Source organism: Telopea speciosissima, chromosome 3, assembly GCF_018873765.1.
Source record: "Telopea speciosissima isolate NSW1024214 ecotype Mountain lineage chromosome 3, Tspe_v1, whole genome shotgun sequence".
In the NCBI taxonomy this organism is placed as follows: domain Eukaryota; kingdom Viridiplantae; phylum Streptophyta; class Magnoliopsida; order Proteales; family Proteaceae; genus Telopea; species Telopea speciosissima.
In genome coordinates this window covers 31,545,183-31,568,552 of record NC_057918.1, presented here as the reverse complement: position 1 = coordinate 31,568,552, position 23,370 = coordinate 31,545,183, and the positions used below count along the sequence as shown (strand labels likewise).

General features: G+C 38.1%; 1 protein-coding gene across 5 annotated transcripts; it reads right to left on the bottom strand.

Moving 5' to 3' along the window:
- Window positions 1-325: 325 nt before the first annotated feature.
- Window positions 326-13,142, bottom strand: LOC122656410. Of its 5 annotated transcripts, none has more exons than XM_043850907.1 (10): window positions 12,822-13,142; window positions 11,875-12,021; window positions 11,594-11,776; window positions 11,295-11,425; window positions 9,676-9,718; window positions 8,847-8,999; window positions 5,094-7,452; window positions 3,512-4,952; window positions 2,442-2,525; window positions 326-801 (listed from the first exon to the last, which is right to left on the bottom strand). In XM_043850907.1, exons 2-10 carry the CDS (start codon window positions 11,931-11,933, stop codon window positions 737-739), a joined length of 4,518 nt encoding a protein of 1,505 aa, XP_043706842.1. In that variant the 5' UTR covers window positions 11,934-12,021; window positions 12,822-13,142; the 3' UTR covers window positions 326-736. The 5 variants fall into 5 exon arrangements, with proteins under 5 accessions (XP_043706842.1, XP_043706841.1, XP_043706843.1 ...); XM_043850906.1 differs by having other exon boundaries at window positions 11,875-12,030; window positions 12,822-12,888; XM_043850908.1 differs by lacking the exon at window positions 12,822-13,142 and adding an exon at window positions 12,528-12,651 and having other exon boundaries at window positions 3,512-4,949; window positions 11,875-12,030.
- Between the last annotated feature and the right edge of the window lie 10,228 nt (window positions 13,143-23,370).

Sequence of the window (23,370 nt, the reverse complement as noted above, 5' to 3'; positions counted from 1 at the left end):
AGGATGTGCTTTCAGAATCTTTTTCAAGGCGGTTTCATTAGCAAATCATCTGATGATCATCGAGTTTACCGGTACCACCTGAACAAGCAGTCCTCTATTCTTCCACATAATCTCCAAGAGACCAAGAAACTATTACAAATATTCCATATTGAGTGGAAAGTGATAATTTTTAATAGCAATACAATGATCAAGGCTCTTACATAAACACTAAACCAAGCATGGAGAATATTTTTCATCTGTGTTTTCCAGTGTGTGTTTGTGTGTGTGTGTGTGCATACATACGCAGAATAGAAGAATATAAACCATCCTTAGAGGCCATTGTGCTGTGTAAAAATGAAATCACTCTTCTTTCCTTTCAGGGTAGACATTTTGAATTCTTATAATTTGTAAACACTGAAGTACAGGAATACAAAATGACTACAGCAGTAGAAAAAAGAATTACCTGGACTTGCAAAAATAAGGATAACTTTACGCCAATTGGCATCTTTTCACTTTGTACCTATGCTACAAATTTCAACACTACCAATAGGGGAAAACACTAACTAAAATCACAATGAGAAACTGAAAGCTTCGGAAGTCTATGGAAGAAAAGAATACACAGTGGTATATGTATACCACTTCAGAATGCATTGATTTTGTATAAATCTACCTCTATTTCAAAATTAATTGCCACCTCTACATATATATATATATGATTCTTTATATCCTGAGATCCAACCACTTCGGTTCTTGGCTGTCACCTGGGCTTTGACTCAGTCGCCTTGCTTCGAAACGATGAAAGCGAGAAGAATGATCGCGGAGCTGTAAATTTCAAACAAGAAACAAACCAACCCATCAGAAAACTGCTAATGTTTTGTTTCTGAAACTTCTCTGAGTTATGATCATATATAACTGGCCTTTCAATGTAGTGATATTCATAAATTAAAATTAATCCTTTCTTCTTCCATCTAATCCATCAACCATTTAGCTTTTTCTTTTGGCAAAAGGTTTTTATGGACAGTCCCATCCATAAGAGTATATTGGTGACAACTTAGATGTGCCATGTGGATGGACAATGTGGCAATTCTGACCATTGGATATCTAGAAAATGGTCTGGATTAGCCACTTACCAAATTCCATACTTCAATCCAATCATATACTCTCCCATTTATTGGCATGCACCTTCTTGATAGTCTAAGAATTGTCATGCAACCTCTAGGCAGTCCTGGATTTTTAAAATTTTAATTTTTCCACTTGGTCAACCCTGATTGAGCTAAAACATGACATGTGAGCAGAGGACCTCTGGGTCTACCTCTTTATAAAATTTCAGCCCCCACCACACTTGCTATGTTGTACAAATAGATGGGCATTCATTGATACCCTATGGACAGGGCTGTCAATAAAAGCTGCTCCCTTTCTCTTTTTTTATTTTTTTTTTTTTTTTTTTTTTTTTTTTTGTTGCGGGGGGTGTTTATTGACATCCTTTTAGCTTTTGATTGTATGGTTAAGATCATCCAAAGGGCATGAGTTCTGGCAACTGTCCCACAGATTCTTCCAGTGAGAAAATTTTAGGACAGGAAAGGAGTGGAGTAACAACTCAAAATTGCACCAGAAACAACCAAAGAAATGCTAGTCTAAAGAACCTAATCTGCAATAATAGCTACCAACTCGATCACAATGCCATTAGCAATAAGAGTTAAAACAAAGGTATCAATATTGATCCAAAAAAAAAATCTCAGGTATCAATAACACTCAGAGAAACTTAAATGAGAAGAAGCCATCCTCTTTGCCTATGACATATAGCAAGCACACAAAAAGGCAACAGTTGGCAGCAAAGGGTGTTAAACGGTTCATTTCGATTCAAACCGTTTAATTAAACGGTCTTAATTTTGAAAACCATAACCGAAACATTTATTAAACGGTTTCGATTTTAATCGATTCAGTAAACGGTTTCTGTTTGATTTTGGCACATTTATGTACATTTATTCGCTTAAACGGTTCAGTTAGGTTCAAAGCGTTTACCTAAATGGTCTCAATTTTGAAACCATTACCGAACCATTTATTCAACAGTTTCACGGTTCGGTTTCGGTAAACGGCTTCGATTTGATTTTGACACCCTTAGGCCGACAACAGGTGCTGTGCAGTTCCAGTCAAAATTTAACCCTTGCATTTTTCTGGATAGAAGACCATGTACCATGACATAGGAAATGCTTGAAAGTATTGTTTTGTCAGGAAAAAGAAAAGAGGTCATAGGACAAAGAAAGACCCTAGATATGGATGATTCTCTACATAGTCAGAATTTTTTGTTAGACAGTTTCCTATCACAATTTAACATGTCGACCATAGCAAAGGGGTGGCTTCTCCCAATTCCCCATCCTGGACAAAGTATTCTCGTTAAGTTCAATAAGTTTCTTCAAAATAAAGAAAAGGAAATTGAACCGAAGCAGGTGTAAGTAGTGAACCTTTTAGTGAGCTTCCTGATAGATGGTCCTCTCTCAGTTTGAAGTTGTCTGGAGGCGCAGGGATAGAGCTATGTAAAGCTTGAACTGCAGGAATAAGAGATGTCCCATTACCAAATCGAGAATCCAGGTGCATGTATAAATATCTCAAGGATTCCAGGCCATTCTTTAGTAGTATATAAACTTCCCCAAAGAAATGGATCATAGAAGTCTATCATGAGATGAATAGATGGACAGATACGTGAGTCCTTTTAAGAACTCTAGCAATGATATTTATAATCATGGATAAAACTTCAACTCAATATCCAGACACCTTGAGGAAAGATGGATCCAGTTTCCATCTTAAAAAGAAGTAGAGGGCAACAAAGATGAAATACATGAATTTTGGAACTATGATATTACCTCTGTAAGTATTACAGAATATAAATTCCCATCCCCAACTGATAGGATTTAGCAACATCTTACCAAAAATCCAAAATAATTCAATGAAAAAAATTTCCAAGTACCATCCTCATATTTCCTCCTGACCCAACCACAATGATGATGATTCCAGTTACCAGACCTGAACAAGGTATCAACCCCCTTTTTGGGAATGACACCCAGGTCAACTGGCCCAACCCCATGTTAACTAAGTCAAACCTTCCAGTTGCTCTATATATCTCAGAAGCAAACGGAAAAGTGGCTAAACATTAAGTATTATACAGAACATGAATGTATTAATGTTATACAGAACCATGTCAGTGGGTGGATGAATGAGATTGAATTCATGACCCAGTAATGTTTCAACCAGTTCATCCTCCTAGAATAGTCCATTTGTGATAACTAACTAACTTAGAACAACCATGCGGAAAGATCATAGGTCCAATTCCCACAGAAATAACAGAAGAATAGGACATCATTGGTCTCAGTTCAAAATTTCGGGCCCCACACGTAAAAGAAGAGATGGATTTGATTTGATGTGCACTTCAAGTAAGATTTCAAAGCTGATGGCAACTTTTACTAAGTAAATGCACTGAAAAATAATGTGCATGTTGATGGTTGACATAAGGAAATGCAGCAAAATTTTTGCATACCTTGTTCATCAAACAACTCGCCTTCGTTGAAGCCATCATATGAAGGGTGACTCTGTGAGGAACCCATTCTTGATTTCCTCACATCTTCAGATGACCGATTAATTGGATCCCGGCCATCTTCAGTATCGTCATCTCCTTCAGAAGTTGTCGCAGATATCCAGTCCACCAGGCTCTCGGACCCACGACTTTTCCTCCCGAATTTCAATAACCTCTTAAACCCTTTCGTCATGTCTTTCCGTGAAAGATGGTGGGACGTATTAGCTACAAGAACTGGCTTCTGAGCACTGCCCCACTTCTTCCTCATTCGAGCTGCATCAGATTCCATCTGACTGAGAGAGTGCAAGTTCCATGATGCGGGGCTCCCCACTGGAGAGTCCACACAGGCATCAATATCTGATGTCTCATTTACATAAGAAAATGGATGATGCACATGAGAGTTCCAAGATGCAGGACTCTCTCCCAGTGAGTCATGCACATTCCCTGCAAAGCCATGGATTGGAATGGGCCCTGAAGCAACAACATCAACTACCAAGTTGTGGTCTACTTGAGAAAGTGATCTCAGGACATCGCCATTTTCTGATCCAGGATCACCTGATTTTTCTGATTCCTGGCTCAGTCGTGATTTCTCATTATCTGAATCAGCAGGAAAATCTCCAGCCTTAAGAGCTTCTTCACCAGTCACTCTTCCAAACTCTTCTTCTTCCTCTTCTTCTTCCCCCTTGACCATGTCTACTGGATCATCTGGCTGATAAGCCACTTCATCAGAGTCTTCTTCATTTTTCTGGTCCTCAGATGTCATTGAAGCTTTCATCTTAGCTAAACCAGCACCAGCTCCTGGAACTATCCCATTGCCCTTCCTGAAGGAGGGTTTTGACTCGGCATTCTTGGGAGATTTTCCGTAGAGGCCCTCATCAGTTTGCTCATTACTAAATATTACTGGTGCCAGAACAACACCATCGGTGTTCTGAGGTGACATGTCCTTCAACTCACCAGGACTAGCAAAGCTCTTTCTCATGGACTGAGATCGCCGTGGCTTTTCCTCCTTAGCAAGTGGTAGGTCTTCAGTGGCGCTCTTGCTGCGGGTAGAATTTCGAAACTGTGAACGGGTTGCAGTCTTGCTCATTCCGGTTGAAGGTTTTGTGTTTTCCTTTCTAAAGTCAGAGAAATTCGGAACAGACTGTGCAAGGGAATTTTCAGGTAGAGTCCGTTGCCTGCCAGAACTGGAATTGGAACCCTTTGCAGATGATCGTGGACCTGGTACTGCTACAGTTCGAGGGGTAGATGAGAATGAGCTTCTACTGGGCAAAAGCTTCTTTGATTGGGTATTTCTGGAAGAACTATCTGCTGAAGTTATCCCACTGAAGGATATATCTTGTTGTGTATCTCCAGCAAACTGCGATGGATCTTCATCATTTTCGCTCAGGGCAGACTCTATTGGCTGCTGCCAGAAAAGAAAACCTTATAAGGGTTAGCTACAAAAAACCACTCAAGCACCAGTTCTGGGAACAGTTCCCAGGCTCTCAACATAAAACATCCATATCTACCGGTCCACAGCATAAACTATAACTAAAATTAAGAATACCTGCTCCCTGTTCTTACTGGCTAAACGAATGTTAAAAGATCTAAGCTTCTCCGCACGTCGACGAGCAAGAAGAGTAGAGTCCTGCTGGTTTGGAGTGCCCAAGAACTTGGTCTTCATTTCAGCTCTGCTACGTTCAAGACTATCCTGCATGGCTTTCATCTTGGCTTCCTTTTGAACCCTTTTTGAACTCCATTCTTCCCTCAATTTTTCCTCTCGTTTCTGCATGTACCTGTCATAAAACTTTCCTCTAGAATCCTCGGACGAACCAAATTCAGTAATATTCTGCCTGAGAGTATTACCATAGTCTTGATTATCTACCATCTTTATTAAAGAGTTGAAATCAAACTCCAGTGTGTTACTGGAACTACCACGAGGTTCCCCCACTGGATTTTTTTCAAGCAATTGAGTGGGAGTTACTTCATCTGATGTCCTGTACATTGCACTATCAACCTGCTCTACCGGTGCATCTGGTCCCTTAACTCTCCGAACAGAAGAAGGCTGATCTCCAGTCACCCGTAGCTTGTGCGCTGCAAAAATCTTTTCAAGCTCATCAGCCTTCAACTGCAGCTCATCATTGAGTTCCTGACTTCCTTTTGACTGCCTTACCTTCTGAACTTGCTCAATTGGGGTTTTTGTGGCTGAACCAAACACCTCCAAACTTTCTGTAATCTTTCTTTCGGAGAAAAACATTTCACTGTTTCCATTGACAGGGGTGCTCTCACTCCTCCTACCTTGTGACTTCTTGCTCTGTTCAGATGCAGAATTCTGTCTCTGTAACTTCATCCCCTGAAGATTATTTTCCACCCTGGGTGGCAAATCTCCATGGTGCATCCCCAAAGATGCCAATTCTTTCCTCCCCATATCCATTTTTCCTGGGAAAGAGCTCCACTGGGACAGTGGAGCCAACCGATCACCTTCAGAACCTCTGTACTGAACCTGGAAGGCCGCTTGGTTTTTCAGTTCAGGACCACCGTCCAACTTACTTGAGAAAGCTTTATCCTGAATATGAGAAACCGACGGTTGTCTTGAATCTGATCCCATGTCCACTATTGCACCAGGAGAACCTTTGAGTAAAGCCTGACTAGAAGGATAATCTCTCTGTTCAACACTGCTTGTTCTGCTCGCAGAAGCTCCAGATGGCATCTTACTTGCATCCTGACAAGAGAGAACCAAGAACTGCGACTGAGAATAAACTTGATCTTTCACTCCAGAAAGCTCAGCTCCAACAGGACTTCTGAACATGTTTTGAGTAGAAGTTTCATCTTGTAATCCAGATTGCTCAGCTCCACCAGGATTAGATCTAAATTGAGTCTGAGAAGCTGCTTGATCCTTAAAATCAACATCACCCCAGCCTGAATAAGAGCGGGACTGGCTCTCAAAAGGTGCCTGATCCTTCCACCCCACCTTCTCTAATTTGCCTGTTTGAGCATTCACTTGTGTTTGTGAAGCCAGTTGATCTTTCAAACAAACATCCCCTGAACTGCCAAACAAAGCTGTCACTTGGGCTTCGGAATCTGTAACCTGGGTCTGGGTAACAGGCAAATCTTTAAATCCAGAATCATCCAATCGACCTGAAGAACCCTTGAACTCAACCTTAGAAGTTGAAACTGTGTTTTGCGATCCGACATCATCCTTGCTGTCCTCATTCAAACTGGCAAATTTGCTAGATTTACTGGACTGAGTCTGAGAATTTGTGGAAGAACAGGGTGTGGTAGAACTGCTCTCCGTTTCTTTCCGATCATTACTCAAGTCCACGCTCATGTCACTAGCCCCACTCCATCTTCTCAGAACGGCCTTCTCCACAACAGGGGGAGTGGACGACACATCCGAAGACAGCCTCCGAAGCTCAGCAGACTTCCCTAATGCAACCTTACCACCACTCCCAGACTTCTCCTTCTGCTTGTTCTCAAACAAGTTGATCCGGTCCTGAACACTTAGCCGCCTCGATGGCTGACTACTAGCCTGAGGCAACTCGGCCACACTCTCTTCCATGCCCTTGTCTTTCTCGACGGTCCCTTCCCTGATCTCGCCCCTCTCATCAGAACGCCGTATTGGGAAGGTGAAGGATGATTTCGGTTGTTGATACATGGAGGATTTGGAGTTCTCAAGGGGTTGTGTAGCATCATGATCTTGGTGGATCTGTTGTTGTTGCTGGTGCTGATGCTGCTGATTGTGATACTGGCGATGAGATTGGTGGAGCAAACTAGGCCCAGCAGGAGAGCTTTCTTCGGCAAGGTCATCGATGGACATATCTGAACCAAAAGAGGTTCGGACTGCCTGATCATCATCCATATTCTTCCACGCACAGATTAATTCTGGTCTTCTCTGACACAGGGAGATGAATTTGCTACAAGCTTTACTGCAGCGAAAGAGGAAAATAGTAAGGAAACCAAAAATATAGTAGCCAACAAAAAAAATGAAACTTGACACCCTTCTCTGAGATCTGAAATCCAAACTCTGAAGAAATATAACTATCATATGTGGAATGATGGGTTGTTGAATCACCTAGAGCTGCCACTTCACATTTTTATCTTTTTTACTCTTAATGAGAAACACCTGTGATTGTCTGGGAAAATATCAACCTAACAAATGTGATGATAAAATTATTAAATACACCACCAGTAATCAAAATGATCTGGGTGGTTTTGTGCTTCGCCATCAGTCAGGTGGGTCTGATTCTATCTGCACTTATGCGCATATAACGAATCACATTTTCCTTTTCCTCAAGTTATAAGGGTGAAACTATATCCTGTAGCAGTAGTGACACAAACCTTTAGGCAAAATTAATGTGCATCCTATTTACGGAAAATAGAAAGGATGTTTTAATTTTCATATCCCTGTACAAACAGCTATATCCATTATGATTAACCACATCGCCAACTATGGACGAGCCCATGTGATAAGGAACCCAACACCCATCTCACTGGTCAAGTTTCAACTTGAAAACAAGTAGAATAGTGCCTGAAAAATTGAGCTCAAGTGACAAATTATAGAAATGCCACCAAAATCCATTGCAGAAAAATGGCATTTTCTGATTTAATGAAATTTAAACTCACTTTTTCAATACTTTTTAATGCTTGTTTGAGGCAGAAATTTGATAAGTGAGATGGGTGTTGGGTCCTCTATCACATGACCTCGGTTTCTTTTTTTTTTTCAAGCTTAAGTGGTAACAACCCACATGCGATTTTTATCATCACAAACCAACGGTAAATATGAGAAAAATGTAATTCCATCTAATAAGTGAAATCACACACCTATTCAGTTTTAACGGCCCAAGGGAGGTACAAAAACTCTCATGAAAAAGAAGGGGATGTATTTGAGGTTGTCAGAAACCTGTGGGAGTGTCAGTGTAACTTAGCTATTCTTTTATTCCCTTTCATATTCTGCTTTCTGAATTTCAAAAATAACAAAAGATCAATTTTATTTCTTGTCCGTTAAGCCCTCTTTTATGTTCACAATGTTGCACTTACAATTTACTGTAGTTCAAGCTTTTCAATTATTATACAATAAAAAAACCAAGAAGCTCCAATATGAGTGTCATACAAACCTACAGTTCACAAAGAAGCCACCAAAACAATTAAGGAAAGTGCAAAAGTCACTGCAAAAGGAGGAGCCCACCTACTGCAAGGCTTCCATCTCTCTTGCAGATAGAAGGCCAACCTCACTTTGGTGTCAAACTTAAGCTGGCAGAAAACTCACACCTAATTGTGAAAGCCTACTAATGTCTCTGAATGAGACTTTTCTTCAACTTACTTTAAGCGATGGGCACCAAATCGATCCGCAAAGAGTCGGAGTTCAGAGACAGTGTCAAGGGTGAAACCAGCAGCAGACGCTCGAGCAAGAGCTGTGGTCAGGTCTTGCTTAACTGCAACAAGTCGCACATCAATTGCCCTCAGAAGCTCCTTCCTGATTGCAAGCAAAAAATTGGTAAAGGGAGAGTAGAACACAAGTAAACAGACCAAATCTCCATAGTTTCCATACATCTTACGATTTATCAACTCAACTATCCAATGGATGGTGAATGAGACCCTAACTACTCCATCTAACCCCCAATACAACCCCCCCCCTCCCCCCCCCCCCCAAAAAAAAAAGCAAGGTTTTCCCAAAAAATTGATTGCCAATCTAACAACTTCTCATGTATGAAAGCTTCTTTGTTTGTAACAATATATCTAACTACTTCCATGATAAAAGCTCTAGTTGTCTTTTCAATAATTAGTTCAGGGATAAATAACTCCAGTTGTCAGTTCACAACTCTGTAAATGCAAACATAACTGGGTCCAATACTTGAAATGTTAAACTGACTTAAAACACACCCAAAAAAATAATAATAAAAGAGTTCTTTATGTTGGTCAAGGGAAAAAAAAAATCATTAGGTCACTTTTTTTTTTAATTAGAAAATAAAATGCAGGGTACGAGTATCTTAAGAGACAAGAAGTCAAGCTTCCTCCCTTCAGTTTGTTGGCTACAAAAAGAGGGGAAAGATAGACAAGATTTAAGACTAATGGAATTGAAGCCATCATTTAATCTGACCGCACATCACAATTAAGCAACTAAAGAAATGGAGAGAACAGGAAGAGCTTACTTGGTTATGTCAGCAGCATCCAAGGTTCCAATTCCATCTCCACCTGGAGCAAACCATGGAGAGAGAACATAATCAGTCTGTGTGTGGCATCCTACCAGTCACAACTAATAGTTTCTTCTGAATTAAAGCTTAAGTACATCACACAATGAATCTTTGGCCTTGGCATCTCAAAAATAAGATCTTGCACTTAAATCTGAATCAGGGCATGGTACATCACTCACATTTAGAACAGCAACAAATTCTCAGAGTAGATGCCATAATGGCTTCACCTTCTTCATCAGTACAGCATCTAAAGATGGTTAAGAGAACAACACGGCTCATAAAGCCCATTCATCGAAAACTAAACATTTTTTAATGCTTTCCCCCTTTAGTTTTAATGCAACGGCTACCGGTCCTCGTTGGAGTAAAGACCTTGTCCATTTGTGCTTGTGTAGCACGAATTTACTTTTTCAGTATGTGCTGGTTGAGCCCTCATGAAGCTTTCTTTCTAGAGAAATGTATGCGAGAAACAGACAACGAGTACGACATGCATTTTCGTTGTAACTAAAAAGAGTATCTGCATAACCTATTCCTATAAGGCCACCCCTATCCGGTAGCTTTTTCGGACAAAGCGACTGGGAATCAATCCCAAAAAGAACAATCCAGATGACTACCAAAAGAGATCATAAGTAGCATTATTCAAACCTAAATATATTAGGAGTCTCATCACATTTACCGAGATCCAGAAAACTTCTCAAGAAGCTGATTTGTATAAAAATAAAAAAAATAAAAAAAGGATAAAATATGGAAAATGACATAAGACCCCCATGGCAGACTATAACTAGACAAAAAAAAAACACCACTACATTGACACGTGTAAGTATCAAAGATAAAAATCACTAAAACCCCAATATGCATTTCTATAGCTCCCCACCCCTCCCCTCGTTATTTTCCAAGTAGTATGCTACCATTAGTAGTCATGATTTATTTGTTAATTCCTAGTAACAACTAAAAACTACTCATCTTTTCATACTTTCTAAAGGCCATACCCAGTGCACAAGGCTCCATCTTTTCATACTTTCTCTTCTCACAAAATCCTCAACTTAATCCATAAAACCTACTCCTCCACCCCTTGAACCTTCCTTGCCACTGCAACTACGCTTGAAAGGTTCTACTGAGGTCTACCGGAATAGGGAAGAAGACGATAATATCTAATGAACATATTTTTAGCAAAATAGTGATGGAAGTGGCAACTATGTCCAAGGTACAACAAAAGAAAATTGTCAAGGGGAAAAATACTAGGGATGTCAAAACTGGCACAATGATATACTTCCATAAAAATCATTCACTGAGAAAGGAGGAAATACAATAAAATTAACGAGTGAATCAACCAAAACTCCTATGGAAACCATAAGTCTGAATTACAATTGCAAGTTTAAGAAAAAAAAAATCCATAATTGCCTCCAGAAATTGATGGCAAAATTTAGGAATGGAAAGGAATGCAGAATGTTGCAGCAGATATGGAAGTTAGTTTTAATGCATAAAAACTAATACAAACTAAGGGTAAAACTTAAATATATCCAGGAACATGGAGTTACCAAATAACCACTTCAAAAAAAGCAAAGGATTATTTGACATACTCAATGAACCAGACAGCTTATCTCCTCCTCCTTGTGAGTAAATCTTCCGTGCTGCTTCCAACTGAGACATTTCAGCATCAAATGTACTGACAAGCTCCAAAACCTCTGGTGTACTAACAAACCGGACAAACCTGAAACCATGATGCCATATTAGTCAACAATGTAACGCAACCTCCACTTTATGATTAAGTGGCTACTGGCAAGCACACAGTCTCATAATGAAGGGGATTAAAGGTCACATTAATCAAACTGTGGTTCAGTTGGCAACCAAAATAGAAAAAGAAAAACATGAGTCCAACCTCTCAAGAGTTCCTTTTGTAAACCATGTTCCAACATTTTTATGTTTCTCAACTTCAAGTTTGATTGACTGAACTGCTCGAGCAACCTGTTCTTCTGCAACTGCTAAATGAGCAACGAATGGCTTTAACAAACCTGATGTGAGCTTCTCCGTCGCTCCATCACCAGAAATAAATAACTCACATCTGCCAAAAGAAAAGGAAAAAAAATATATAGAAAATCAAAATTCAACAGCAACTAAATAGTCGAAACCCATAAAAATACCATCAAATAATCTTCTCACCGTGACCGTTTTGGCGACAGCTGGAACACAGCACAATCAAGCGGTGTGTCAGATTTCATTTTCTGATAGTAGTAGAAACAACAAGCCTCCCCAAATCTTCAGCACCAGACCGACTTCTCAGCAGCTCAAAGTCCAAATCCTCTGAATCTGTAGCAACTACAAAATTCATCACAGCTTTAATGATCAACTAAAATTTCAAGTCTGCAATAGCTGGTTCCCTAGCAAGGATAAAGGGAAAATTAATAATGACAAAGGCCAAAAGCCAGTGAATTCCTGATAAATTTTGAATCTCCGAAGAAGACTGCATGACGTTTCCAATGTATAAACCAAATAATAAGACACTTCAATCCTTAATCCACATTTCTCCTCTGACGAGTGAAAGAGTGAAATTACATGAAAAGTTTTTGGATCCTTTACAACCGGAGAACGAAAGCTTTGATTTGACCAAATGCCCACCCAATTTTCGGTTCTAAATCCACCATAGATTTCACTGCCAGACGGAACAAAAAGCCCGAGTTCTATAACGAGGTGCCATCAAAACCTAAAATTGTCCGTTCAAGTTGAAAAAGAGATTTTTCAGAAATCCAGAGTCGATGAGACCTCAGATCTAATTAAAAAGGACTAGTGACACGAAGAATTCTTCAAGAAGATACCAAGTGAAGCTATGAAGTTCGTCTGACACAAAAACAACAAGACCTAACCAATAGGTAGCAATAACGGAACCATTTAAACATAATGTAGAAAAGCCTATCCATATACACGCAGTCTCAAACACGATTGAATCAGAAAAAGGTGTGCAATGAAGTCGAATGATACAAAACCCTAGCTATACACAGAGAAAACCAATATGGATTCGTCACAGAATTGACTTGATAATGTGACTTGAATCGTCAGAGTTATAGACTTGAAGATGTAAAAGAGACTGATAGATCGAGATTATATCTTACCTCTTCATGCTGCCGAGACCTTCGATTGCATAACAGATCGTCGATTTCGTTCGTTTCAGAAACCAACATTTTTTTTCCCCTTTCTTCTTCGTCTTCTTTTGTTTTTTTAAGGGCACTTTTCGTGTGTGGGTGTGGGTGTTTTTTAAATCTTTTCCACTCTCCTTCCTTTTGCTATCGATTGTTATCGCTTTACTCTTCTCTCAAATGATATTTTCTTCGCTTTGTCTCTCTCCCCCACTTCTAAGAAATACAGAACAGTGGAGAGAGAGAGAGAGAGAGAGAGTAGAGTTGGTGAGCTTGGAATTCAGACAAGTGACAACAAACTTACATAATCTCCCTCTCGATTAATCTTTTAAGCTAACAACATAAATTCTCTCTCTGCTCTTGCTGTGAAAACTACACAATTACACCGACAGTGAGAACTGAGAACGATAGGTGGATACTTTGAATTTACTATAATGCCCTTATACACTACTTTAAATTCTCGAAAGTAACGTTCTGAGATTTGAAATTTTGAATATCATTCACACTTTTTTTTTTTTTTTTTTTTGGGGTAACAATCTCACTTCACTTGGAAGTTGGAACAACCATTCACTGCAACCCAAATTCACCACTGCACCGTCCCTGCTTGAATCTCTGGGTGTGACCTGAAATTCCGGGTTTAATTCTTTTTCTAAATTTGAAATATAGTTCAAAATAGTGTAGTAAAAAAAATTAATTAAGGGAAAGGGTTTCCAGAGAGGCAGAGTCGCCCTCCACCAGCACAAGGCCAAGGGAAACATGCCGGAAGCATCAATAGAGACGAGATTTCTATCGTTCATGAAAAGTAAGGCAATCATTAGACTCATTACACGTTTACGCACACCCCCTATGTGTATGGAGCAAGGGACCACACTATATTTCAGACTTTTTTATGGTGAAAGGCTTCATTACACGCTTGTGTGAATATTTCAGCCGTTGAATACGAATACTTAATTCGTATATGTTTATCTAACAATTGAAGTATTAACCATGTTTCATTCATAACCCTGTATAAAAATTGGTCTCTTTTTTTAATTAAAGCTTTGTAAATAAATAAAAAATGGAAAAAATAATGCTAGCCAATCGCTTGGTTAGCATGGCTCCTGTGCCTAAACACAAACCAATGCCTTTGTGTATGAAAAAACTATTCAACCCCCAGTAAAATTAAAAATCGCATCCAAACCAGCGCCTCTATCTCCACTTTCATTGGCTACCGCACCAGTGCAAGGGCTACATTACCAATTAATGTTCTCTTGCCAAAAAAAAAAAATAAAGGACATGTCACTTGTTCCTATGATAAAGACTTTGGATTATGCTAACTATTTCTTGGGTTGAATTTACTCATATACTATTTACAAGAGTATCGAAAAAACTCTCATTTAGTTTTCAAAAGGAGAAAGTATTTTTTCACAACCAAGATTTATCACACCATCCTAGAATTCATAAAATCTATGTTCCCCACAATACCTTTTTGTGCAGCCTTGTGGTCAAGGGTCAAAAAATGGACTATAAGAGGCAATCAGATCGGGTCCAATTTAGTTAACCAACAATTGTCAATAGTTTCCCAACAAAGAACCAGCTAGATTCCCGGATTGGTTTTCCAATAATGGAAGCTGTAGATCTGGAATTATTACTGCTCGAATTAAGTTGACATATTTACACTATGATACAGTCATAAGTTAGTTTTTAGTCCACTTTAAAACTTTTCTAAATGCTAATATAATGTTCTGGAATTTGTTTGAGAAGTTAATTCCATTTGAAGAGTTTGTACCATTAAATAGATAAGGTAAAAAAAAATTACCATATATGATATGTGGAAATTGAAAGGTTTTTTATTTGTTTATCTTGATTTTTTCAGTCTTATGAATTGATGATTTGATTATTTTAATCATTGAATATATGAAAAATCTCATTGTAAAATTTGACAACATATTTTAATCATAAAATCCACCATGTATGAGATCATGCCCTTATTTTTTTCAATGGTCTCTATTCTTTAGACTAAGTTGACTTTTTATTATACATTCAAAGCATTATTGTATTTCACACCCCCTAAAAAAATGCATTATAGTAGTATATTGAAATTTATTGCAAAAACAATAAAATAGAAAAAGACGCAACAGATAATTAGAAAAAAAAATTTTATGATCCGATAATGATAAAAGACATTTCTTTATGCGTTTCGGGAAAAAAAATATCATATGCAGTTGTTAACTAAGTAGATTTATTGTTTTGACTTGGCAATCATATGACAGGTAGATTATTCATCCTTTTGTTCCTTAGACTTAAATAAGTCTGCTTATATGTCAGGAAATTTTTTTTTTTCGAACCTAATTTTCTTACACGAACATCATGGAAAGAATCTGAACACTTAGATCTACTATGTAGTAAGTCAGATGAAAATGAAATTTTATGGAAATATAGACACAAGTCCTCTACTCATATGTTAAAAAAAAAAAGAGGTACTACCAAGAGGATGTAAAGGAGTATAGAGAGGGTACATGGACATATATGCAAGTTTATGGTTTTAGATGTGAGGGTAAATACTTGAATTTGAAGTTGAAAATTGAGGTGTTTTTTTTTTAATACCATTCTTTATGATATTCAATGGTTAGATTCATCGCATTAGTCTTCCACATGGTAAATTGGGTATGCACGTTAAGTAGATTATATTTTGATGACTAAGAAACTTTTTTTCCTTTTACCCCTTATTTGGGTGCTCACATGGGTTGGATTTGCAAATCTTGGTAAGAGTATGATAGGCACACTAGGGATCCAGATCCTATACTGCCAAGTTGCCCATCTTACCGTGTTGCGCAGACACAGCAAGGCGTGTAATGACCGCCTTACCCCCACTTGGGCAAGACGCTCAGGCAAGGTTTAGGCGGTCATTGCATGCCTCGCTATGTCTACGCAAGATGGGCAACTCGGCAATAGAGGATCCAAATTGGCACACTAGTGATGGAAAAGTCGCAATACTAATAAATTCCCATGGTTTCATTTAATATCTTTCTAATATGAATGGCATTTCCTTCCGATATATGTACATGGAACCTCTTATAGTCTCACGCCCTCTTTGTATTCTTAAATTTTCACAATTGTTCGTTTGCATAATATAGACAACTTCAATTGAACCAAAACTTGACATATGAATAAGGAAACATGGGGCTTTTTCATTCATAAAACTTCAACCACATATAAATTGTCACGTGGCTGAAAATGATGTACGATTATAAAAATCAAATGATACCTACATACAACAACAATAAACTCAGCCTTATCCCAACCTAATGGGATCGACTACATGGATCCAAACAAAACAAAATAGGTAAAATAGAGTTTTAACCAAAAAAAAAAAAAAAAAGGAAAGAAAGGATAGAAAAAGAGAGATGGCGAATGAGCTGAGAGATTAAAAAAAAGGAAAAGGGCAAATGAAATATGGGAAATAAGCAGAAAAATGAACGATGAAAGATAGTAAGAGGACATAGGCATAGCCCAGTACGTCAGGAAGATCTTAGCTAAATGGGGTCTACGACATGGATCTTTGCCCTCCAATAGGCTCTATCCAAGGTCATACTTGGAATAAACCCTAACCTATGCATGTCCTTCCACCATTTCTCCTATAATCATTTTAGGTTTGCCCCTAACTCTTTTAGCTCCTTTAATTGGAATCAAATGACACCAACTTGTTGAATTAATTTCAATAAAAATATAATTTCTAAGGATACATCATAAGAAGATGTGGTTGTATATTAATGAAGACATATAATAACTAGGAAGTGACTTCCAAGTCCCACCATGAACCATGCTTATAAGCTTGGAAAGTCTTCCATCTTTTAAACATCCATATATAGTATAGACTATTGTGAGATTTCCACCAATTTATTTTTGGGTAATTTACATATACCACCCCTGAGGTTTGACGAAAGGATAATTTTATCCCCCAATTTTGGAAAATTCTGTGTACCCCCCTAAGGTTTGCAAATGGTAACAAATAAGCCCATTCCGTCAGTTTATGACTAACAACATTAAAAATATGATGTGAACTGACAAAAATGCCCTTGTAAGTAAAGAAAAAAAAAAGAAGAAGCCTGCAACTCATCTTCCCCAAAATCGTTTGGGGAGGATGAGTTGCAGGTATCCTTGTAGGGAACACCATGGAATCCAAGATCTCTGAGAGATCTGTCTTAGACAACTCTGAAATTCCAGATTTGTTGTCGCCTAGGACTGCTAGATTGATCCAAACCACTAGAGTTTTAGAAAAATCAAGTGGTATTTCAATTACAAATTTATGAAATTTGGAATTAGCAGTAGTTGCAGGTCCAGTTAGGAATCGAGCTTGTGTTCTCAGTGGGATCGATTTCAATAACTAACGTCCTAGGGTTTCTACAATGACTTTTGCTAATCAAACTTCAATTTCCCAAACCCTAAGCGGCGGCTTTTGTTTGTTTTTCCATCATTCCATCAGGTTTCTTTGCTAACCTTGCTAGAACTGCTTGAGAGTCGGTAACAGATCTTCTCTTTCGAAAGATGTTAGAAGATCAACCATTGAAGGGACTGTTCCTGCTGCAATCACCATATCATGGTTTCCTGGGTAGAGAAGGAGCCCGAAGATGGCTACCACAACATTTTTTTTCCCTATTGGATTTCCCTCTCTTATCAAGTTCACCAAAGAGGGGATTGCATCTGGTATTTCTCCTATCAAAATCCTGTACTCTTCCACTGAAGAATGCTAAAACAGAGTAGCAACTGCGATTTGGCGACAATCCATCTTCAAACCTCTGCTTAGAATATCCAGAACCAATCTCAACAATCTCTGTTTTGCACTTGCAACCCACCATCCATGACCAGAAATATGTTAATCCTATTTTGTGATCAATAGATGCAATTCTCGAAGCTTATCTAGGGTTAGGATTATGTAGTTTTGTGAACATTAGATGCAGCAATCAATTGAATGTGTAGCTGGTTTTGCGTAGGGTAGGGTTTCGTCTTTCAGATTGGCCGAATTTCTAGGTTTCCATTTATTTTCAAAATTTTCCCCTTTCTAACTAGCATCTTATTCGGTGCTGCCAATCCTGATTTTAAATCATCTCATTATGGTTTGTTATGGTGTTACCTTTGATCCCATCGAATCCACATCCATGGTGTTGTGCCTGCAATTCATCTTCCCATCCCAATCGATTTGGGGAAGATGAGTTGTAGGTTTTTTTCTTTTCTTTTATTGCAAGGGTAATTTTGTCAGTTCACCTCTTATTTTTAACACTGTTAGTCATGAACTGACGGAATGGGCTTATTTGTTACTGTTTGCAAACCTCAGGGGGGTACGTAAAATTTTTCAAAACTGGGGGGGGGGGGGAAATTATCCTTTCGTCAAACCTCAGGGGTGGTATGTGTAAATTATCCTTTATTTTTTCATTTAATATTGTTATAAAAAACATAAGCAAGAAGATAGACAATGTGAATTAAAAGTAAAAAAAAAAAAGGACTTTCAAAAAAATGGACTTCTAAATGACACCTCTATAGGTGTATTTAGGACTTGATACTTTCCTTTAAGGGCAAGAGTCACTATTTGGTCACGTGGCATCTGCACCTAGCGGGGGGACAATGAAAGCATGCATATAGGCATCAACATGGATGAGATTTTTTATTTCATGATGGCAATGTAGTAATTCCATGCAAACCTATGTCTGGGCACAAGGGGATTGGGCTCATCGTGCCACGCACATCCAATGATTGGGTTGCCACGATGCACGTGCGCCGCACTGCAGAGGAGCTGAATCCGGCAAGAGGTCACATAGCCAGGCAATAGTATTTTTCCCTTCTTTTAATTACACATTGTTGTATTCCCGAAACTTCTTTAAGCTAGGGGTATAAAGGGTTTGGCAAAAGGTTTGACTTGTCATTATCAAAAAGTTACCATTGTTCTGCACATTTTTCGAGTACAATATTGAAATGATGGTATTTGTCATAGTGGAGGAATAAAAATGTGTTATAAGGCAAAAAAAATAAGATCAAATTTTTTAACACTTAATGGGTATCATTGTGTCAATAAGAAAATACTCAAAAATATAATAATAAACATACCAAGCCCCCCAAAATTTTCACCCCAAAATTATATATATAAGAGTTGTAGAAGAGGACCACATAGTCGAGTAAGAGAAATAAAACAAGGTCAAGAATAAAATATCAAGTTAAAAGCCAGATGTTTCATGTAAGAAACATAGGATTTAAACTTTAAAATGCCTTACAAATGAGCCTCTTATAGTAGAACAGAGACACAAGAGCATAGAAAGTTGTTATTTTTTTTAGTGCATAGAATTGAAAGTAGTTGCAACTATCAAACTTTGGTTCTAGTTTTACTCCTTCACATTGTCATCAATAATCCTCTCAAGTGCAATGCACCACACTTAAGAATCCAACCGTAAAAACATGGACAATGTTGTCCTTTTATACTCTCAAGTGTTGGGTGGAAGGTTGGATTCTCAAGCGTGATGCACAGGGCAGTGCACCGCAAGAAAATGAAAATCCACTAGGTAAGGGTGTTCTCAATCTGATTCAATCAGGAGTTGAACATATGAGTTCAATCACAAGGTCGAATCACCTAATGGTGAGGGAATTCTTCATTCTCTTTGTTCGCCCCAAACCGTTGAAACCTGAAATAAACACACACTTTGATAAGATCAATCTGTTGAAAAATAAGTCAATGATAAAGAACAAAAAGATTATATTTTTTCATATCCATCAAAATTATTGTCATCATGTTTGTCATTTGTCAATGTGTTCCCCCAAGAGAGTGAATAATGAGTGAACGAAACTTAAAAAACCCCACGTACACACCAAAATTGATTTCTAATTGGCTTTAACCGGTTATTGGGTTTGGTCTGGTTAATTGGTATTGATCCAAGATCGATAAATAATTTATAGGAAAAGGTTCTCTAGTCGCTAGGATAGTGTACGCTAGCACCTTTGTGTCTATCTCTCCTCCTCACATGAAATGACTTCACTACTCTCAAATGTAAGATATTGTTTTGTCAACATCTCATTGGTGCATGTTCCTCTATGCCACTTGCTTAGAGAACCATCTACTATATTTATTCTCTGATGCTGATAAAATAGTAGAAACCTCTTTGCCCAATTTTCTCACCCATTTTCAAAATCTAGAATCAAACCAAAGGGTTATATATTTATTTTTTGTATGCTTGATAGATTAAGGAAACAGTAGACCGCGATTTTTAAATTAGGAAAGTTTTTGAAATATGGGGAGGTTATATAGTGCTATGCACATCGAATGATTATGTGCCTTTATTTTCTAACAGATTGATTTTATTTAATATTTAAGTTAAAAAAAAATTCAAAATATGATGGACTATATGGATGAATTTAACTACAAATTTGATAAATGGCTTATCCGTTTGTCTTTATCTTTACAATGGCTAGAATTAATGACTAATTTTATACCAATTTCGTAGCTGAAAATGCATGGACGGAAAACCCATTGGAGATGGGCAATAAAATTTGTAATTTTAATGATACAACAAGAGAAAACGTAGCTAACTCAAGCATAAGTATAAAGCATTTCAATTGAAGTGACTATTTTTGCCACATGGACTACTCTTTTGTTCATATTGACTAGTTGATGGGAATGAGTTGGATAGATCACATGTTGAATTTGGTAGATCATACTTCAAACATAAGGCCCATCATTTACAGATTCCCCCCTCCCCTTATTTTTTTCCCCCTTTTCTGAGTTGTTATAAAAGATTTGTATTTTTTTTAAATAATAAAATGACAAATAGAGAATTCATATTGATTTGAAAAATGATAAGTGGTTAGATGATGATGTGGATAAACCATCCACTAACTGTCTCATCAACACTGCTGCCATGTTCAGGAAATTGCTTCAGTTGAAAGCCCTCCTGCAACAAATTTCAGTTTGAAACAAAAAAAGCTTGAGAAATGGTTAAAGATTCTGATGAATATTTCTTAAAATTACATGAATGCCTATTTCATCTTTAATGAAATTAAAATTTTTTTTTGGGGGAACTGTTTTATTGGTATGTACAAATGCACAATAGAGAGGGTATCACTAGATTTGATAAATATCTGTCATGTGCACTTCAGATGGGTATGAAGCTTTGTAGACAGATACCCTGTACCCCGAGGTCCTTTGCTCACATGTCAAGTATTAGTTTTTATGGAGATAGTCAAGTAGCAAAGTAAATAGTTGGTTGTTTAAGCCTACCAAGAGGGTGCATGTAATATTTGGATCATTGAAAAGTTGCTTGTCAATATATAAGATGATACATGGTTGAATCTAAATATACTATTTAATATATGGGAAAAAGATCGCTACTTAGACACGTGGCCTCTGCGCCCAAACACAGTGTTGCAAGAATTTACCACCCCACCTCTTGTGAAATAAAAAATTTCATCTATGTTGATGCCTCTATGCACGCTCTCATTGGCTCACGTGCTTATGCAAAGAGCTACACGACCAAACAACAATCTCTTGCCCTTAATATATTCAACAAAAGAATTGTTAGATCACCCTTCGACGTGAAACAATTAGTTGTAAATGAACTATTAAACTAAGGAATAAGTTTCCCTCCACCGCTCGCCATCCTAGGGTTCGCAAACCCCTTTTCTAGTCCACCGACTAGGAAACCGAATATTCCCTCTTATTTGACAAATGGTCAATAATACCTTCTCTTTCGGGATATTTGGTATACATTCCATTCTCAAAACGTAGAGTGCATTCTTAGCTGAGAAAGCGAACACTAACTTTTTTTTCTTCTTCTTCTTGCTCTTCCTCTTTTTTTTTTCTTTTTCTTCCTCTAGAACCAACACGATTTAGGATTTCAGAACACCAACCGGATAAAAAATTCCTTCTTTCTTCTTTCTTCTTCTTCTTCCCAGCCAAGCCATCCCATGCATCTCCCTTTCTACCCATTGTCAGGACCAATCAGGGTCAGCCCAGCCCGACCCTAAGGGTGGGTTGGGTTGGATTTTTCTAGCACTAGGTCTAGCTAAGGGGATTTTGGGTTGGGCTGGGGTTTTAAAAGGCCTGAACCACTTGTCTCAGTCAGTCTCAGTTCTCGAATGCACGGTTTGACAAGAACAAGAACATGGAATGGGCTTTTTGGTGCATTTGAGAACAAGACCCGTTCTTGATCTCATTCTAAGGATTTAGAATGAGAATACATACCAAATAATAGGGTAGCTTTAGGCCGAGCTTTTTAAAACCTCAACCTAACCCTGAGTACCCGTAGCTTACACTAGGCCCGGCTGGCCATGACTCAGAGTCTGAAAAATCCAACCTTGATCTGCCCCCACGATTGGGCCAGGTTGATCCTAATTGGTCCTGACTCCTGATTGGGGACAAGAAGAAAAGAAAGAAGCACTTGGATGGTTAGAAAATAACATTTTCCACATGGTAGTGAACTAAAAGCATCAATAACAATAATTTAAGGAAACCAAAATCTCAAAGTAATACTAGACTTATGTAGTTCCAGAGCAAAAAACATATAATTTTTTTGGGTAAATTACAGATCACCCCTGGTTTTCAATCGAAACTCAGATCACCCCCTAATTTTTGAAAAAACTCAAATCACCCCCTGGTTTAGACCCCAAAATGACAAATTAGTCCCTAACATTAGTTTTATGCTGTTAAGTGATGATGTCAACCAGTTAAATAAATTTAAATCCCTAAACTACCCTTGACCAATGTTGAAGATGAAGGAAGGGTAGTATTGTAAATTTAATTATAATGTTTTAGTATAATAGTAAAATAGTCCTTTCACACCAATAACTAACAGCAGACTAACACCGTTACTATAGAGGGGGACATTTGAGTTTTTTCAAAAACCAGGGGGTGATATGTAATTTATCCTAATAATTACCATGTAGAATCTCTATTAGTGTGGACTCTGATGCATTCCTTTAATCATATCAGAATTCTAGGTTTAATTCTAGAATAAAGGATTAAGCAATGAGATTGTCATTGTTGTTCAAGTATAACATGACCATAGTATGAATATTATTCTAATGTCTTTTTGCATCAACTAATTTGAAGAAAACAACACAACCAATTAAATTCATGATTGATGCATAAGGGCATACTTGTAAAAGTATATTCTACAAAATAGGAGGATGGAAGCAGTTGCTAAGATCTTATTTCAATGTGCAAATGCATATTCAACTGATAGAACCAGGTTGGGCCGAGCTGGGCTTAGCCCAAGGCCTCATCCTTGGCCCTGACTAAGGCTAGAAATTCCTAGCCCTAATCCGCCCTCATGGCCAGGGTATCTCAGCCCAAGCCTTGATCGGGCTCAAAGTGGCCATGGCAAGCTTGGGCAAACAAGGCCAAACTTGCACCCCTACTCCTACCAAATAACGTTCATGTTGTTCCAAAATGCATTATAGACTCAAAATGATACCAAACACAACATTGGTTTTCTCTCCCTAGTTTACCCCTAAAAATGCAACCCATTCCCTTTATTTATATAAACTTTTGCATAACTATGAAGGT

What these genes read in the sequence shown, in the direction of transcription:
- LOC122656410 (XM_043850907.1), bottom strand. Translation starts at nt 11,933, where the DNA reads ATGAAATCTGACACACCGCTTGATTGTGCTGTGTTCCAGCTGTCGCCA. An exon ending in TAAGCTGTCTGGTTCATTGA is followed by an intron (nt 9,719 to 11,294) that starts GTATGTCAAATA and finishes GGTTTGCTCCAG; the next exon opens with GTGGAGATGGAATTGGAACC. An exon ending in CCAGTAAGAACAGGGAGCAG is followed by an intron (nt 4,953 to 5,093) that starts GTATTCTTAATT and finishes CTTTTCTGGCAG; the next exon opens with CAGCCAATAGAGTCTGCCCT.